The 19,674-nt window shown below is 50.6% G+C and overlaps 1 protein-coding gene across 1 annotated transcript; it reads left to right on the top strand.

Annotated features, from left to right (window-relative positions):
* Positions 1-779: 779 nt before the first annotated feature.
* Hlx (H2.0-like homeobox) lies at positions 780-6,190 on the top strand. The gene is made up of 4 exons (NM_001077674.1): positions 780-1,684; positions 2,385-2,564; positions 3,216-3,400; positions 5,345-6,190. Exons 1-4 carry the CDS (start codon positions 1,102-1,104, stop codon positions 5,825-5,827), a joined length of 1,431 nt encoding a protein of 476 aa, NP_001071142.1. The 5' UTR covers positions 780-1,101; the 3' UTR covers positions 5,828-6,190.
* Positions 6,191-19,674: the final 13,484 nt, after the last annotated feature.

The raw sequence follows: 19,674 nt of genomic DNA, 5'->3' as shown, positions 1-19,674 counted from the left end.
AGTTGTCACTAGAATGACAGCTCAGAATAAAACTAATTTGCGGCCGGCCCTCCTCCTGGCTTCTCGGAGGAGCTCCCGTGAGCTGAGAGGCCAGCGGACTATAGTAGATTTGGGTCGGGATTTTGGGTTGTAGGGGCGCTGAGAAGATGGAGGCCTTTACCTAGGACTTGTGATAAAAGCACTTGGAGAAAAGTAGAGAGAAGGAAAATCGCGTGAGAGCAGAATACGGAAGGGACAGCCTGTGGACCGCCAGCGTGGTCTGTTGGGGCGTTTGGGGGTTAGGGGGTGCAGTACATCAGAGTACAGGAGCCTCAGTGATCTCCTCCTTCGCAGCTCCAGAAAAACTCCTGAGACGGACTCCGAGGCTCTGCGGGTGGCGGGTCCCCGAGCTGCAGGGGATAGAGGACAGCCAGAGGCCCTAGGAGTCGACTTTCGGCCCCTAAGCGGCTCCCAGATACTCTCAGGACTCTGCTCAGCCCACGCGGCCGCAGAAAACACTTTGGCGTGGCCAGGGCGTGGCTGAGCGTGGGGCCACGCCCCCTCTTTCCCAATTCCCCTCCACTCCGGAGTCCCATTGGTCACGAAGACAGCCAATGAGCGCACGGATCAAGGTCCTACCCCGGGTCTGACTCGAAAGCTCCTGCCAAAACTTTGGGAGTTTTTAGAGAGGAGTTTTTTTTTTTTTCCTTTTTTTTTTTTTTAAACTAACGGATGATTATTGTTGTTTTAAATTTAGCTCTTAGGGCTTAGCTGTTTGGGTTTTTCTTTCGGTGTCGGGCCCCTGTCTCCCCGGCTTCTGCGGAGTAGCAGAACGAGGCCGCGTCCGCCGCCTCGCCCCAGCGCCGGGCGATCGCCTCCATCCACCGGACGGAGAGCTTGCCCGCCGCGCCGCCTTTCAAGCCAAGCCAGGGGCCCAGGCCGTGGCGGGCGGCGATCGGGCCCTCGCCACGTCCCTCGGTGGCGCTAGGGCTCCCGGGCTGGCCCTCCGCTTCGGGGCGAGCGGAGAAGCGAAAGCAGCTCGGGCTGGGCTGGGACACCGCCTCTCCCCGAGCACCCACCCACTTCCCCACTCACCCAAGACCCCGCCGGGATCCTGCCAGGATGTTCGCAGCCGGCCTGGCTCCCTTCTACGCTTCCAACTTTAGTCTCTGGTCAGCCGCCTACTGCTCCTCCGCGGGCCCGGGCGGCTGCTCCTTCGCCTTGGACCCGGCCGCTGTCAAGAAACCCTCTTTCTGCATCGCGGACATCCTGCACGCCGGCGTCGGGGAGCCGGGACCCGCTGCAGAGGGACTGGTGGGGGCCTCGGCAGCCCTCACCGCACACTTGGGCTCCGTGCACCCGCACGCTTCCTTCCAAGCTGCCGCCAGATCCCCGCTCCGTCCCACCCCGGTGGTGGCGCCCTCAGAAGTCCCGGCTGGATTCCCTCAGCGGCTGTCTCCGCTCTCTGCCGCCTACCACCAGCATCTCCCGCAGCAACCACCAACGCAGCAACAGCAGCCGCAGCAACAGCCCCCGCCTCCACCCCGGGCGGGCTCCCTGCAGCCGCCGACTTCGGGGACGCGGGTGGTCCCCCACCATAGCGGCTCCGCCCCTGCCCCCTCCAGCAAAGACCTCAAATTTGGTATTGACCGAATTTTGTCTGCAGAATTTGACCCAAAAGTCAAGGAAGGCAACACTCTGAGAGGTACGTATTGCTGGAAGGCCTCAGGCCTCACAACCACCAAAGACGGCCTGATGTCATGTTGGTTTGGGGTGCTTTTATATTTAAAGACAAAACGGTAGAATGAGGGTGATGAAAACGAAATTAAAGAAGACTGTGTGACATGTAAAAGTCAACTATTCCATGTTTTAAAAAAAATACTTTCGGGTTGCTTTAACAGCACAAACAAAAGTTTTGCAAAAGTGTGTGCGATCCACCTTTTGAATGAAATAAGTGCAGAAAGACCTAGATCTTTCTGACAGGGAAATCTCAGCATCGGGACACTTTGCATTTATTTGATTTCCGGTAAAATCCTTAAGAATTGCGGGAAAAGCAAACCGGCTAGTCTAAGCTCTTGACGGGAGAAGGCTGAGTGGGGGGCCTGAAGGGTATAAATATAGGGTTTGTAGAATTCCTGGAAGGCGTCCGAAAATTACCACCTTAGCAACATTTTATGAAAAGCCTTTCCTTGCTGTGGGATGAACTGGACATTCTTGACACACACCCTGGGGCAATTCAGGCCCCACTGGCGGTTGTCTCAGACAGCCTTTCTTGTGAATAAGGGGTTCTTTTGGAGTTCGGCAGGCTAAAACTGGATCAAGGAAGAAGGGAAAGGAGGAACAAATCTGCCTAGAGTGTATGAGTTTGTGCAAGGTGTAACCGACTCTTCTTTCGCCCTGCCCAGATCTCACATCGCTGCTAACTGGTGGGCGGCCCACAGGGGTGCATCTGGCTGGCCTGCAGCCTTCGGCGGGACAGTTCTTCGCATCTCTAGATCCCATTAGCGAGGCGTCTGCCATCCTCAGCCCCTTAAGCTCCAACCCAAGAAATTCTGTTCAACATCAATTCCAAGACACGTTTCCAGGTAGAAAATTTTCTGAGTTCAGCCGGTGCTGCAAAGGCCAGCGGCAGTGCGGAAACCCCTAGTAGTTGGGGTGGAAGCCTCCTAGGTCCTCTGAGAGAAACTAAATGTTCTTTTTAGTGGTGCATTTGGAGAAGACCATGCTAGGGGAGCCAAGACAGTGTGTATGGGTGTGAGTCACCACAGTCCCTATTCTTTTCGCCCAGAGAGGGTGGTTTGAAAATAAAGTATTCAAAGTATTCTCTCTCTCTCTCTCTCTCTCTCTCTCTCTCTCTCTCTCTCTCTCTCACACACACACACACACACACACACACACACACACACACACACACCATTCTGCTTGACTGGTTATATCTTCTCTGAAAGACAATACCAGGGGAGTTGTCACTGCCATTCGGGCCACAGGGACAATTCCAACTGTTTCAGCATGTCGACGGCTTTGTTTTTGGTTTGTGCATTTCTCTTGAACCTCTACAAAGTGGCCTGAAAATATCTGTAAACATCTTCCTTAGGCCATTCCTAAACAAACAAAGGAGTAGTGAGGCGAGTGGCAATGCAAAAACACCTTTAAATATCTCTGAGACCAGAAGGCAGGAAGGCTGTGGCCTTAACACCAAAACGTGGCCCTGAATCTCTCTTCCTGCTGGTTGGCAGGTCCCTATGCTGTGCTTACCAAGGACACCATGCCACAGACGTACAAGCGGAAGCGCTCCTGGTCCCGTGCTGTCTTTTCCAACCTGCAAAGAAAAGGCCTGGAGAAGAGGTTTGAGATCCAGAAGTACGTGACCAAACCAGATCGAAAGCAGCTGGCGGCCATGCTGGGCCTCACGGATGCACAGGTACTCTCTCCGCTATCTCCAGGCTTCTCCCGCAGGCATTAAATGGTAAACGAGGCGAGGGCGTCAGGCCTCCTCCACTCGAGCTCGTCATCGCCTCCAGCAATCTAAACACAAGGTCTTGAATTTCTTGAGGCTCGAGGCTCTTGTGGTGAAGCAACTCAAAGCAAGGGGAGAGGCGGGTAGGGACGGAGATAAAGGGGAGGGACAACGACCCATTTCTGAAGATGTGTGTCAACAAGCACGCTTGTTTATTTTGGCCAAGTGGCCAAAAAACCTCGGAGAAAGCAAATAGGCCTCGGGAGATAATAATTATGCACTCGAGTGGAGCGTACTTCTCGGCAGTGGAGCGTAGTAGGAAGAGATAATAAAAGCAAAGTCAATAGCTTGTTGTTGGTCCCCGCCACCCCCACTGCATTGTGAAATCCCACTTGTGAGGAACTGAAAATATAATTTCAAACGGAATGGCTTAGTGTTACTTTAAGACAGGGATGGGGCAGCCACAGTCCCGCTTTCTGTCAACCCAGTCTCTGAAGATAGTGTCTGTTGGCAATGGAGTTGAGGGAAAGAAAAAAAAGATTTTCTTAGGACGGCCAAGAACTTTTTTTCAGTAGGTTTTACTGACTTGATTTAGAAAACGTATTGTCCCAGATTATCTCTCTCTCTCTCTCTCTCTCTCTCTCTCTCTCTCTCTCTCTCTTCCTCCCTCCCTCTCTCCCTCCCTCAATCCACCCCCCCCCCCCCCAATTTCAAGAACTAGAGTTTCTTTTTGCTTTCTTTTCTGACTAAAGCATACTCATCCTGTTAGGCCCTCTTGCTTCCGTGCTGAAGCCTAAGCAAACTGCTTTCTCATAGCTGCCTGTCAGACTTCTGTCCCTGTGTCTTTCTGTTCCTGTTACACAACGCGCTTCCTCAGCACACACGGTCATCATACTGGAAAGCCCAGACACGACACGTTCTACCAGCTGTGCATGTTATTTTTAAAGGAGGAAGCTGGAACTGGTGTGACTGCCTTGGGTCCCCCCAGGGGTCATATATTTGTATAGATTCCCCAATCCATCTCTTCCTTATCCCTGCATGCTATGCCGCACACTTAATGCCAGCATTTTCGGAGTCCCCCGGGAAATTAAATTTGTCCCCCCCCCCGCAAAGACGGCCAATGTCAACTCTTAGGCTAAAAAATACACCATCCTGATTCCCCTTTACTTAAAATCCAGCAGATAAGCCATGCTAGTGGGATCCAGCAGATGAGCCATGCCGTCCTTTTGCCCACTTCCACCCTTAAAACAGTGGCGGCCAAAAGGGCTGTAGTCTGAGTACCTATGAGGCAAAGGCAGGAGGATCTCAAGTTCAAGACTACCTTGGGTTCTAGAGAGACCCTTTCTCTAAAAATTTAAGATTGGTGGTGGTGTGGTTTTTGTAGTGAATTGCTTTGGGTAGAGTGTGGGAGAGGGTTTACAGAACCGGAATTCTTGACCGAAAGTCACAAAAAAAAAAAAAAAAAAAAAGAAAGAAAGAAAGAAAGAAAGAAAGGAAGGAAGGAAGGAAGGAAGGAAGAACCGCGTCATGGTGTACACAGTTGGGATATACGTGCCGTTTAGGTGTCAGGACTCCTTAACTTGAATCCTTCTTACACGAGTCCTGAGTTTGGTGAGATTACGAAGCAGTATGCAAAACTCTGCCCTTCCAACTTGCACTCAGGTCATTTAGGGTTGAGATTCGAGGGTCGCACTTAAAGAATTGTTCCTAGTGGGTTGGGTGGGTTTCCCGCCTTGACTGAGCCTGGGTTTTTATGCTGGGTCACTGCATGTGCATAGCGGAGGCATAGCAATGCTGTGTGTGTGTGTGTGTGTGTGTGTGTGTGTGTGTGTGTGTGTGTGTGTGTGTGTAAGTCCGGGTGCGATGAACTTGTTATTTATCTAGCATCTCTTCTGATGTGGCGCACAGGTGAAGGTGTGGTTCCAGAACCGGAGGATGAAGTGGCGGCATTCTAAGGAGGCGCAGGCGCAAAAGGACAAGGACAAGGAAGCGGGCGAAAAGCCTTCGGGCGGAGTCCCCGCCGAGGGAGAAAGAGAAGAGAGGAGCCCCAGCCGTTCCGAGGGCGAAGCCGAGAGCGAGAGCAGTGACTCGGAGTCCCTGGACATGGCCCCCAGCGACACAGAACGGACTGAGGGAACAGAGAGGTCCCTGCACCAAACTACAGTCATCAAGGCCTCAGCCGCGGGTGCCCTCATCACAGCCAGCAGCAGCGCGAGTGGGAGCAGCTTCAGCTTCAGCAGCTCCAGCAGCCTGGGTAGCAGCAACGGCAGCGCGGGGAGCGCCAGCAGCCTTGGCAGCAACTGCTCGGAGCTGCTTCCCTCGCACCAGCCCTCAGTCACCAGCGGTCCTCAAAGCCCTGAGATTGCCCAGGTTCCGCTTGCAGGTTTATAGACTGGACCGAGGGCATGGCGTGTAGCTTCCCCAACACTGGCTGGAGATTGTGCCTACTTTAAGTTGGTGGCAAGGGTCGCCGAGATGGGAGCCGGACGCCGTGGGCAGCCTCTTTGGGGTTCATGCCTTTTCTCTTGCTGCCAAGGCTCCCTAAGGCCCACAACCCCCTTCCCCACAAAGAGTGGAGAGTTTTAAGGTCCCTGGCCAAAGAAAGAATTCGACTGTTCTCCCTACCCAAGCAGCTCACACTGTGAAGTGTTCGGTGGAACTGTTCCTCTGAGCACCAGGGGTCTTGGCGTAAGGACAAGCTGCACTTAGGAGGCCTTTAACTTGTAAATAAAATGTTTACTACGGTTTGTAAAAGGCCGTTTGGCGTACAGGCTTGCTGGGTTGATGAGTTTATTAAATCCCAAAGATGGGGGACCAGAACATTGGCCCCAAGCACTGCAGATGGCAAGAGGTGGAGCAGGGGAACGCAGCCCCAGAGCCTTGTTACTGACTAGATCCCTGTCGGGTGGTAGAGATTTCACCCAGCACTGAGGGACTTGGCGACCCCCACCTGTGACTGCCTGGGTGTGAGGCTTATAAAGGGACAGACTAGAGTCTTGGGCCTGTTCTGCAGATGGCTTCCTTAAGCAGAGCCGGGATGCACTGAACTCAGAGTTTATGTGGAATCCGCCCTGCTGCTGAGCTGGACTCCAACCAGGCACAGCCCTGCTCACAAAGCCCTTGCTAAGTAAGCTCCCAGCCCGGAATCCGAGGGCTATACCCGGGTAACTGTAGTGATGGGTTAAAGAAACCCAAAGCAGTGTCTCGAGAAAAGAACGGAAAGCTCACAGTCGTTAGGAACGGGGATCAGACTTCCAAGGGCCAGCGGGCTGCTTTTAAAGAGGCGAATGTAATTAAGTAGCGATGCAGTGACTCGAAATGTCCCACAGGGGTGAAGCTGGGTGTGGAACATCTAGGAAACGATACCTACCCTGTACCCATGCAAAACCTTTGCAGCTCTCCCACCGGAGACACACACCACAGTATGAGCCAGGTTCCCAACCGTCACTAGGAGGAATACCAGGAAGGCTTTTGTTTTTAAAGGTGGGGCCTTCTTCTCCAACCTGTTCCTTCCACTCACTTTCTAACGATGTGGAAAGCATTAAGATGATAAAATCCATCTTTAGGGAAAATTTTGAAACAGCAGGAGCAAGAGCAGCAGCACTAACAACGAAGAGGCCCCTAACAATTTTTGGCACAGGGTGGTAACAGGGCACAAGGTCTCTTAGGAATACACCCTAGCATCTAATTCCTGCAGTTCCTCCGGCCCAAGAAAGGGAGGAGAGAGCTGAGGTCAGATCTTAGAAGGCGGTGCTCTCCTGGAAGGAGCTGAGGTGCTGGGGCCGAAGACCGTCAGTCTTGCTTATCTGCGCTCCTTCCCCTCACTCCCTGGAGCTGGTTTCTGCCTGCCTTCTTGCTCTGAACTTGTGGCTGAGGGCTGGATTGAAGATGAGGAAGATAATATATTTAGAAAGATCATAGTGAAAGCAGTTGGGGAAAAGCAAGAATAAATCAAGATAGAAGGCCCCTCCCTAGGACCCCAATTTAAAGACGCAGTGAGCCAGCTATTATCCCTAGTTACTCACAAGAGGAGGGCTATAGGCAGCCTCTAACAGCCCGGGGCTTCAGGTGGGGATGGGACAGCTCCTTAAATATCCCTTTGGGCTTTTCTTCTCGAACTTTAGCGTTCCCCCTGTACCTCAAGTTTTCAGCTATTGCTTAGATTTCTCCTCTTAACTCCAAAAATGTTAAAACCCTGGAATTCAAACAGTCCAAAGACACACTTAAAATTCTGACGTTAAAGAGAGCAGAGCCAGGGTATGCCCACCTAGGCGAGGGGCCTGGCCTGTCTGGGGAGAGACTGGGATTGGGGGAGGCAGTACTTCATGCCGCCGACTGCGGTTTTCCACTGTCTCTGGTTTCCCCCTCTCCTGCCTGCTTCTAACCCAATGGCAGCAGCTTTTCTTCTTCACTTTTAGACTTAGTAACCGAAGGAAAGGAACCATCGCTGGGGTAAAATAATGGTGTACTTTTTCTGGTTAGAACTTCGGTTTTTTTTTTTTTTTTTTTTTTTTTTTTTTTTTGGCCACCTTGGGCAGGACCCGGGACTTGCGGTGAGCTCTGGTACCTGGAAGAGGTGGCCGAATGCGTCCCATCTGGAATGGGTAGTCTGAAACTCCCTCTCCCTCCTAGTTTCTGATGGAGACATCTACCAGTCATAACATCACAAATCCTGTGAAGTTTCATTTACATGAAAAAGGGGGAGCTGCAGAGAGAAGCCCCCTCCCGCTCTGTCAGGCTGTGCAACTGGACTTCAGGCTGCCTTAAGGTGCGGGTCTTTTCTTGCTGGAGGCTGCTTGCTCCGCTACTGGGTGAGGTCTTTCTGGAAGCGCTTGATCCTAGCTTGGGCAACTAAGGACTGAGGTTCCTGAGGCGCAGAGAAGACTAAGTGTAGAAGATGAACGGACGCCAGATTTCCAGGCTGGTTGGAGCCTGAAGGAGGTGGGCGTGCGAGGCTCCGGAGCCATGCAGGGGTAACGAAACAGAGCGGGGCTGAGGCCTGCGCCCCTCTTTTAGGGCGCGTGGTTCGACTTTTAGGGTGTGGGATTGGAGATTTCCTCCAAGCAGTAGTAACTCCACGGAACAGGGCTTTCCTTATCCCTTGCAGTCCCCTCAGTGCAGAGCCGACTGAACCAAGACACCAAGACCTTCGAAAAACAGTCGCAAGAGTGGTGACCCGTGTGAATTTCATTAGGAAGGAGTAGGAGTCTGACACACAACCTCCAACCCTGCACTCACCACTCACTGACACACATCGGAGACAGAAAGACTCCTACGGTCTTCTCTCTCTCTCTCTCTCTCTCTCTCTCTCTCTCTCTCTCTCTCTCTCCCTCTCTCTCTCTCTCCCTCCCTCCCTCCCCCCCCCCCTCTCTCTCTCTCTCTCTCTCTCTCTCTCTCTCTCTCTCTCTCTCTCTCTCTCTCGTGTGTTCGCGTGCGCGCGGCAGAATGGATTGTGAAGAGGTTCACCTTCACTGTATGGCAAAAGAAGGCGAAGATCCTCACACCGCACCACCTTATTCTAAGTCTGCGGGTGGGACGTTTGTCTCCGTAGCGTTTGTCTGGCGCCACATTCCGTAGACCAAAACCACCGCAAAACACCGCAAAACAGATCCACCTTCTTCATTTGCTGTCCTCTGCAGAAAGTGGGGAGGAGCCTGGATTCGAGGAGTGTGCCACCCCGCTTTCCAGTCCCACTGGGGCCAAAGCTGTCAGGTACTGAGCAACAGCAGGGCAAAGTTTTTTCTCTAAGGAAGATTCTAGCAGACTCAGCCAAGGAAACCACTCCCTTTCTTCACCCACTCCTCACCCCTCCAAGGATTGGCAGAGGCTGCTGTAGATCCAGCCCTCACAAATCCCAGACCCACCCTCCCTCCCTCCAAGCCTCAGAAGGACCACAAGAAAAGCCAGGAACTCTGAATCTTTTCTCTGACTGTCCTTCCTCTCCAGCCCCTGGCAGGCTTGGTGGCTGGGCCATACTGCACCAGTGGAAAAGGCAAGGGAATATTGTTAGTTCCAAGTAGACTTTTCTTTTTCAAGGTCCCAGAGGTCCAAGAACCCCGAAACTGAGCCCAGGTTTCCCTGCCCAGGGTCACAGCTCACTGTAGAGTTCTCAGAGGCAAGGTAGAAACCCCACTCTGTAAGGGGGAGTTACAGTGAACATTACTTTATGGGACTTTAACCAGTTTTGGGACAGGACCGCCTTCTCTCCAAGCTATGTCATTTTAAGCAGACTGGCGGGATAGGCTTGTGGCTAGCAACAGAAAATAGTTCCGTTTTAATGTCTCCATGTTGTCCAGGGTTCCTAAGGCAAGTCAGAGGCTCTTCTACAGGGCATGTCCCCATTCTGCTTACCAAGTGGGATGATACTTACCACTTGGGAAGATATTCTCAAACCTGCTCTCCCTTTATAGGCAGACTGAAAACTGTAGGACCTTGGGGCCTTTTGCTCCCCTTCACCATTTCAGAAAACAAGGATGTGTGTTTCCATACTATGATCACTTCTGATGTCGCCACTCTAGGGGATGAGACACTCGTGACAGGAAGAAAAGTGATGACATGTGTTCAAGACCACCTGGTGAGTGAATGCCAGGTCAGAGATGGAGCTTGAGACTCACATCTTCTGAAGAATGCAGGATATGAGCACTTTCTCCTGGTAGACCTGACCAGTAGGTTCTGATCAGGATGATCAAAGCTCACTGAATTTTTACAGAGGAGACTAAAAGTCTCTGAACCAAAGCCTAGGGACTCTGGGCCCCTTTCAGTGGGTCTGTAAGGGGTGTTGGTGGTGCTAGTGGGTGGCCCCGAGGGATTATTTCTTGAGAGGTGGCAGGCCTAGGCATCTGCTGGTTGACATCTTGCTTTCCAGCTTGAGACATTCCTGGCTGTGCTGCTGAGCTCTGAGGGTCCTAGTATCTGTGGTGTCTTTCAGCTTTCCTTGGTTATCTCTGTGGGAGGAGGGGGGAGAGAGCAAAACTGCAATGGCACTCGGGGGTACCTGAGGTACTGGTACTCTCTCCTTCCCTCTGCCTTTCTCCTTAACTTAACCTTCAGAGGTGACACAGTACAAGTTTCAACCCTTGGTGTTTTCTGTGGAAGAGGCATCACCTGACACGGACCTCAGGGTTCTTCTAGTGGTTTTCCTCAAGACCCTTTCAGTGTGGCAGTGGTTATGGTTAGAGGTTAGGGCATGCAGCTGGGATCCAGGGCTCTTGAGCAAGTGATCTTGATTCTAGGTCAGTATAGAAAGACCGAACTTAGTTCCAGAACCATCTGTCCATCCATCAGTCTGTCTGTCCGTCCGTCCATCCATTAGCTGCATAGACCTCGAGAAATCCATCTAACCCTTTACCTTCGGTTTCTCTCGACTCTATACACAATACAAGCAAATGGATCTAAATCACAGATTGCCATGAAGATCAGTTGCATTAAAGAGAAAACTGGCAGAGTGGGAAGGTGCCACCACACAAGTAGACATGCTCTTGGATTTACTTGTTTATTTGTTGCAGCATTTATTGAGATCTCTGTTGCTGTTCACATGGCAGGAAAATAAAAGGAGTCCAGGTGATTCTCACTTGCCATGAAACTACAGCAATAGAGGCCGTTGAAGCTTCTGAACCCAAGGCCATTTTACCCCTATGTTCTCTGGGAACCTTTACTGCCGGAAAGCAAAGGACTTTGAGTGAAGGTGTCCAGGTCACCTGTTCCCCAGACAGCATCAAAACCTATTGGCTTGACCTTCTTTTTTTTTTTTTTTTTCTTTTTCTTTTTTCTTTTTTTCGGAGCTGGGGACCGAACCCAGGGTCTTGCGCTTGCTAGGCAAGCGCTCTACCACTGAGCTAAATCCCCAACCCCTGGCTTGACCTTCTTTTATGCTCCAGTAACTGTCCCTGGTCTCCAGCACATGCAACAGGCCTTTAATAAGACCTCATAGGTGTGATAGGGGGTAGGAGAGGGAGACGCTAGACTTTTCTGGCACAGGATTTGATGGGAGTCGAAGTAACTATTAGGATCCCTGCAGGGAACATTTTGTGCCTGCTATTGAACTATGTCAGAACAAATGGCACTTTGGGAGTTTTAAGTTCTTAACTCATAATAAGGAGGGGATCAGAACCGAAACAGGAAATTGCATCTTTCAAGGGCAAATACAAAGGGCAAAGGGAGATGATGGTGGTGGTGGTGGTGGTGGTGGTGGTGGTGGTGGTGGTGGTGGTGGTGGTGGTGATGGCAGTGGTGATGATTTATGGTACTGGGACTTGAACTTCATGCTCGTTAGGCAAATACTCTACTCCAGATACGGTCGTGGGGGTCTCTGCTAAATGGCTGAAGAGTCTGGCTCTTAAGACAATCCTGGAGGCCCTCAAAGTATTTATTGGAGAAATGAATAAAATTATTGTCGCTCTTGTGTTTCTGATGAATGAGCTGCATACCCAAGAGGAAGCAAAGGTCTATCACTGAGACCCTAGAAAGGAGCTGGACCAGCGATGCCATGGGACACTACACAGGCAGGACTCCTTGTACTCTGTGCTGATTGACCTGGAGTTAGGTGCCCACTGACAGCCTTTGCCTTACACAGACTATGGAGGCGTTGAAAGATGCCCAAAGTTAACCTTATTCTGAATTCCCTCGCTGCCAAAGAGCCAGAGCAGAAATCCAAGAGCCTCCGTTCTTTTTCTGGTCTGCGAGCGCTGGAATCTTTCTTAGAATCTTAGAACGAGGGGCAGACACAAACTGGACTTCAGGGGAGCGAGGTTTGCAGGCGACAGAGCATTCTTGGTCATTAGGTTAACCCGGAGTGGTGGTCCAAGTCCTTCGGAGGTGAAGGCGTGGTGGGTGTGGGGGGAAGCAGAAGTTCAAGGTTGGGCTTGGGCTAAATGCAGATGATTCTGTCACCCCCCACCCGAAAAAGAAGTCATGATCGGGGACTTTCAACCTCACTTTGACGTGACAGGACTGTTTATTTTATTTTTGTTTCTCTGGGAGAATCTGGGAGAGGCGCTTAGAGTCCCACCCGGCACAGTTCTCAGCACACGATGGAAACCGAGCGCGCGAACTAACGGGGAATTGGACTCTTCACTAGCAATGCCACATGCGTCTATCTGTACTCCCCGACATTTCCTAAAGCCACAGCGTGGAGACGGCGCAGGCAGCTCCAACCAGTCTCTAGAGGAGTGTGGGGAAGCTCCGAGAGAGGTGCCTTCCCGTCTCAGGGCGCACATCTCTTAGACTTCATTACCCCGCAAGGTTTTCTTTGTTCTTTTTCTTTCTTCTTTTCCCCGTTTGTCACTAGTTGGAGTCTAGGGGATAGTTCCAGATCCTCTGCAGTCCGATATCCTGAACCTTGGAACAATGCAATCTTCAATCAGCTCCCAGTCCGAGGCCCTTCCCCAAAGGCGGAACGCCATGCAGTTTGTCCTCATGGCTCGCACCCTGGACCCACACAATTTAAATCTCCTCTCCTGCTCCTCCTCTGCTTTATGTCCGGTAGTTTGTCCTCTTTAGGCCTCCTAGGTGGTGTTAGACAATTCAAGCTCCCTCTCCTCCTTTCTAGAAGGTCCGGGCTGCTACTCCCACAACTTTCCTAGACCCAGACGGTCCTTTAGGGCTGGGGTGGGTACACCTTAACAAGCTATAAAAACAGCGGACAGACTAAGGACTCATTTTGTGCAATCCTGAAATCAAATTCGGCATAATTCAAACTCTGCTCCCTCTCGTCTCTCCACTCTTTCCTTGTGTTCCCCGGTGCTCTCCAGCACCCCCCCCCCCATTCCCAGCTTCGGGCTTGTTTCCCCTTTGAAATGGTTCAAGACTTCTATTGGGATGTTAGTGAAAGACCCCAGCTTAGCAGCAGTAACGCCATTTTGCAAGGCTGTACTTAAGATGACTGGTTCAGGGAAAGGTTAGAACACTGAGTACACAGCGGCTGCCAAGCAGGATGTGTTTGGTTGAAGGCCTGGCAACAGGACGACTGCGGTTGAGCACCTGACAATGAAAAAAAGCCCCGGGAGAGGTCCCACACCCTGGTGGGGGGCCGAGTCAGTCGTTATGTTCCAAGAAGGTAGCTAAGAAACTTGCCCCCGGGCTGAACCCTTGGGGGGCCGAGTCAGCCGTTATGTTTCAGGAAGGTAGCTAGGAAACTTGCCCCCGGGCTAAACCCTTGCCATATTAGAATCCACCAATTATATCCCTGTAACCATGCATCTGCTTCTGTATGCTTGCTTCTGCTCCCCAAAATCCTATAAAAAGCCCATCCTTGGTTCCGTGGGGCGCGCCAGTCCCCCGAGTGACTGAAGCGCCCGCAGGTGCCTGTGCCTGTGTATCCCGACAATAAACCAAATCCTCTTGCTGATTGCATCCTGTGGTGTCTCGGTCTGGTCTTTGGAGTTGGAGGGTCTCCATCCCAAGGGAAAGTTCTCCCTGAGAGCTTTTCATTAGGAAGTGCCCTCGATTCCTGCTGTGTTTTGAAATGACCCAAAAAGAAGGTGGGAGAGTGATAGAGCATCCTGGCAGCTGGATGCTCCCTAGGTGGTGCAGGCTAGCCCGGCCAACAACGCGCAGCAAAAGGCAACAGTTTCAGAAAGCTTATTAAAAATGTCGTGGATGTGCATTATTCCTAAGGAAGAGACAACCCCGCCCCCTGCATACCATTTTCCCCAGAGACATTCTTTGAAAGCCTATGGCCAAGAGACCCCTGGGCAATCTATAGTTTTACTGTTTTTTTTTTTTCCGGGGCTAGGGACCGAACCCAGGACCTTGAGCTTCCTAGGTAAGCGCTCTACCACTGAGCCAAATCCCCAACCCCTAGTTTTAGCATTATTTACAAATGGACCAGCCACTCGAGCTGTGGCGCGTACTTCTATCGACTCTACTACAGGTCAACCCATTTTGGGCTGGAGGCAATCAGTAGCTGGGGATGAACACGTGTGAATGTTCTGAGATCTGCTCACTATGTCCAAGCTTTCATGAGTTGGAAATGGGATAGTTTCTTTCCTATGTCCCTGTATCTTTGTCTCCCACCTTTTCCTTGTGAAGGAAAAGTCACAAGAAAAGCAATTTCAACTTTTCCCACACACGCTCTCTCTTCCACTCAGCTCCAGGCTTCTCCATCTCCTCAGTTGTTTCTACAACTTGGGGGCAACTCACATTCCCTTCAGATAGATGAGAGATTCAAACCAGATAGTGAGCAGGATCATAAACCACACACAGCTCTCGAGGCAACTGGGGCTTCTGAGGAAGCTGGGGATCTGTAAACTGTTGAATTAAGCTAGTATCCCTAACATCTGAAACCACCAGGAGGAGGGCAAGCCTGTAATTCCAGTAATCAGGGAAGACAAGGCAGGGAGATTTGGAAATAGAAGCTAATTTGGGCTAAAAAGTAGGATTCCCAGTCTCAACAACAGAGAGAAAACAAAGACGTGTCTCTCCAAGTTCTTAAATTTCTTGTCCCAATCCCAGAACTTGGGGACTTTGATGATTCTCCTCTGAGAGGAGGAACGAGAAGCCCAAAGTCAAGCCTCTCCCCCTCTGAAACACTTTTCCTCATGGTGGCAGTACTGGGAGGACTGAACCCAGGGCCACATACCCTTTCTCCATCACTAAGTGACAGTCCTAGCTTAAAATCCTTAGTAAATGCTGGGCTCATGGCATTCCCTGGGAGAGAGCCCTCTTGGTGTGTCCCTCACAACAGGTCGAGGAAAGAGCCCACATCAAGGACCACTTTAAACAACGGGTTGTTTACTGTGTACGTGTACGTGTGTGTGTCCACCGTGTCTTTACAGTGTAAGAAGACATACACTGGGTATAAAAGCGGTCAACCTTCAGGGCTCCTTCCATTCTCCTCTGATCCACTCCCTCCTCCTCCTTTACTGCGCTCTCCAAATCTTCCCTCCTAGGTGGGTAGTGTCTGGGAGCGTCCCAGGAGGTGACGCTCAGAGTTCTAACCCTGCTTCCCCCCCCCCCCGCCCCCCAGCGGCTAGACAGCTCACCGTTGCGGGGACCTGAAGTGCCCCGCCGCGGGCTGTAGTTATTAGTGCGGGAGGAAAGGGCCAGCGCTGAGGGGCGAGCCGGGTGGGGCGGGGAAATTTATGGTGTGTATATACTTTCTGGCTCCAGAGCTGTGTGCACTGAAAGCCGAGGCTCTGAGATATTCAGGCCACAAGCTGGAGCGGCAGGCGCCGCCTCCAAGGAGCTGAGCTCTCCATTCAGTTCCTTTGAGGGAGCAACTGAAAATGACAATCCAGTCCTGAAGTGGTCGCAGACTACTCAGCCCTGCTACTGCAAGACAAGCCTAGGTAGCCAGAAGAATGGTCCTTTCCGAGAGAGGGGCTTGTCCGTACGGGCTGCAGTTGGGCGCCAGCGTGTCAGGGTGGAGACAGGTTACCAGGCCTGGAATGTAAGGCCCTCCCTGTCTTCCTATTAGGATCACGTTAAGACCTAGACTTCAGAGTCTGCCCGGACCACCTAGAATTGATGCTCATTCGTGGCTTCAGTAAAGAATAAGCCAAAAAGTCAGGGAGAGTGCGAACTCCCTTGGCCTTAGGTGACAGGAGTTAGGAGGATGGCTTGAGAATCGGGTCTTTGAGACCAGAGAGGCCCCGTTTCATTCAGTCAGACTGGCATTGGGAAGCCAGTCTAGTGTGGTCTCTCTTCTCTGGCTCCAAGCCACACCTGAGCACAGGAACTGCAGCTAAGTTGGGCTGCCAGCTTAGTACAGATGTCTTTATCCGTATTGTCTCCAAGACGGTGTAACTACTGAAAAGGCATGTGCTCGAATTTACAATACCAGCCACAAGCTTTCAATTTGTACGCAGTAAATTGTTGCATGCCTACGCACAGTGCACCGTTCAAAACCTATTTGCCCGCGTGTTTTGTTAAACCAAATTTCAATTGTGTTATTGCTTCTGTCATCCTCATTTAACGCATAGGTAAGTTAGGCTAAGACAATTAAATGAGCTACAGACTCGACATAAGAAGAAATCACCTCTCTCCCCCCCCTTCTCTCCCCACCCCGCCCCCCAGCTCTGGTTACCTAAGTCTTCTATGGTACTAATTACTTTCCTCAAGTCTTACTAAGACCCCTCTGGCGACAAAAAACCGAATCACTGGAGAGCCAGGGTCCCTTTAGCCACTCAAGCCGCTTGCTTAGCTCAGGGAGCTTTGAGCTCCTTGGCCCCTGCGCCGGGAGCTCAGAGCCCAGAGGGTCAGCCAACGCCGGTGGTCTCGTAGATAAAGCGGAGCGGTTTAGCAATTACCCCCGGGGCATGCTAATTGAGTCTGCCTGACACCAGCTTTTCGCTCCTGCTTTGATTTACTGTTGGGGTCAGGTCCTTGCGCCCAATTGAACCCTGCTTGTTTTGAAGCAAGCGCTCAGGATGCTCCGGACCCCCTAGTCCCAAACCATACCGGAGTTCTCTAGATTTTCTGAGAAGTCATTTAATTTTGTCAAGTATCCCGGGCTGGCTCCGAACTTGCTATGAAGCCAAGAATTGACTTTTACTCCTTCACTACTCCAGTGCTGGGATTTCAGGCAAACGCCAGTTTCCAGTTTCGTGCAGTGCTGGGGGTTGGAACCCAGGACTTTGCCCGAGAACACTGTATAATTATTCGTGAGTTCTTCACGTTTTTACTTTGTAGGGTCAGGTGGGGAGTCGCCTTCCTGAAGAATTTTCCTGGGGTAATGAATGCAACTCGGGGAGCGGTTGGCGATTTATTTGGGGCAGGTGCTGGGGGAGCTTCGTGAGGCATGAAGGAATGGTGGGGAATAAGAGAGGAAGGAAAATTAGAAAGGAGGAAATCCCACCAAAAGGTGGGATTTGGAAGCCTTTCTCAGAGAGGGCGGAGTTGACACACCTCAGTTTGGCTGGGCCATAAATTAATAGATTTATCCCTCAATCAGGGGGAAGCCATTACGATATTCTTGGCTTCGTCTGTGGGAAAATATATTTTTTTTCGATTGAGTTGCCCCAGAAGACCCCGTGAAACCCCCACTCCTGGCCTCTCCTTTCCTCTCTGAGGGAAGGAGAAGGGCAAAGATAGACTCTAGGGAGACCGCCGCTCCGTGTTGCCCGCAGTTTGAATTTGACTCCAGGCGCTTCTATTTCTCCCCCCCCCGGGGGGGGGGCTGGGGACCGAACCCAGGACCTTGCGCTTCCTAGGTAAGCGCTCTACCACTGAGCCAAATCCCCAACCCCTATTTCTTAGCTTGATCTCCCACCGCGGGGATTTGGGACTCCAGTGGTTTGAGTCCTCACAGCCAGCCCAGCCGCTATCACTGCTGTCCCTCCCGCCAGCAGCAAAGTGTAAGGACCCTGGAGTGAACACTTGGCCTCTCTGAGTCCAGGCACGCCAAGAGCCTGGCACTGGAGAACCAGAGAAGAATGGCAGAAGTGGAAGGAAGTATCCCCTACAGGGAGGGTGACAGACTCCTCCAGAGACTGTGGAACCGGTCCCCTGAAGGGTCCTTCCAGAGGATCCCTTAGGTCAAAACTATTTTCACAATAAAAGGTTATTACCTTTTCCACAACTCTCCCAGGGGCCACATTGTAGTGGTGACATCATAATGTGTGCATTTATAATGTTTTACAAACGTTTCGGTTTTTTTTTAATTGTACTTCGGTAAAAATGCTTTTCAAAAAATGTTTCCATGTTGCAGTCTGTTTGTAGGACTGTTCACATTTACTTTATCACGAAATGAAAAAATAGATTTTGCCAACTGCAGTGGCCATATTTAAATTGCTCCATAGTCCGAGTTATCAGATGGGAGAGGTGCAGACTTGGCTATCATAGAGTTTTACTGCTCCAAGCTCATTCGTGAAAGTAGAGATACTCACACAGACAAACACTAGGTGTAATCTTGTACTTGGCGGCAGAGGCAAGAGGATCAGGAATTTGCGATCTGGGCGGGGCTACAGTGTTAGTCCCAGGCTAACCTGGGCTTCCAGAGACTCGGTTTCAGATAAGCCAGTCATCCTGTAAGTTATAAAGAGAGTCTGTCAGGAAGTCTGAGGCTCACTTGGGGGCCTCCTTTCCCCACACAGGAGGCTGTGTGGGCTGCTATGCATGTGCTGTCTTTGTAATCCTGGACAGCTTCTGTGATTTTGAATTCTAAGCTTCAGTTCACTTGTTTTCTTTTAAGAAAGAATTAAAATTGAAAATAAATCTTTTTCATAGAATATATTCTGATTACAGTTTCCCTTCCCTGTCTCCTCCCAAATCATCCCACCACCCACTAATCCAACCCCATGCTCTTCTCTCCTGACCCACTTTTAGAAAACAAAAAATCTGAACAAAACCAGAATAGGATAAAATGAAGGAAAAAAAAATCCAAACCAAAACAAATGACCCAAAACTGAAGAAAACGAATAGTAGCACAAACACACCTAGAGACACATGCCCACACAAGCATAAATCTGAAAAGCCATGTATATGTGCGCGTGCGCGTGTATATGTACCAGTGAGACGCCATTGGAGAAAAGTAATTTTCCCTTTGCAAGTGGTTGTCAGTAGGGGATAGCTAAGCTTCAATTCTTGCTTCTGTATAAAGCAAACACAATAGGGGCTGGAGAAATGGCTCCTGGTTAAGAGCACTTACCTCTCTTCCTGAGGACCCAAGTTTACTTCCCCATGTTAGACAGTTACAATGACTTGTAATTCCAGCTCCAGGGACCCAACACTCTCTTCTGGCCCATGAGGGCACTGCACTCATACACAGACATATACACATAACTTAGAAAAAAAACCCTCTGAAAAATGAGGAAGTAGGAATAGTACTTAGAAAAAAACCCTCTGAAAAATGAGGAAGTAGGAATAGTAGTAATACTCCTCCTCCTCCAGGGTTACTGTGAAGAACACATTGTGTCGTAAGTTAAACAGTAACCATCCCTTCATTTAAACAGTAACCAGTTCTTTGAAACCACTCCTGTACTCAGGTAAGCTGTAAGTATATAGTTTGTACTGTTAAGGGAGTTACAATCTCCAGGACACTTTTATTTGGCAAAGCTGGAACTCTCTACTATTAAAAATCTTGCCATAAGGGGCTGGAGAGATGGCTCAGTGGTTAAGAGCACTGACTTCCAGAGGTCCTGAGTTCAATTCCCAGTAACCACATGGTGGCCCGCAACCATCTGTAATGGGATCTGATGCCCTCTTCTGGTGTGTCTGAAGACAGCTACAGTGTACTCACATATGTTAAATAAATAAATAAATAAATAAATAAATAAATAAATAAATAAATAAATATCTTG

Source organism: Rattus norvegicus, chromosome 13 (genome assembly GCF_021556685.1).
Source record: "Rattus norvegicus strain SHRSP/BbbUtx chromosome 13, alternate assembly SHRSP_T2T, whole genome shotgun sequence".
In the NCBI taxonomy this organism is placed as follows: domain Eukaryota; kingdom Metazoa; phylum Chordata; class Mammalia; order Rodentia; family Muridae; genus Rattus; species Rattus norvegicus.
The sequence above is the reverse complement of the archived record's forward strand: the minus strand, read 5'-3'. Positions and strand labels throughout refer to the sequence as shown.

Bases quoted from the DNA above. Each gene is read 5' to 3' on its own strand.
- Hlx (NM_001077674.1), top strand. From the start codon at position 1,102: ATGTTCGCAGCCGGCCTGGCTCCCTTCTACGCTTCCAACTTTAGTCTC. The intron at 1,685-2,384 runs GTACGTATTGCT...CGCCCTGCCCAG, and splicing joins GGAAGGCAACACTCTGAGAG to ATCTCACATCGCTGCTAACT. The intron at 3,401-5,344 runs GTACTCTCTCCG...TGTGGCGCACAG, and splicing joins TGGGCCTCACGGATGCACAG to GTGAAGGTGTGGTTCCAGAA.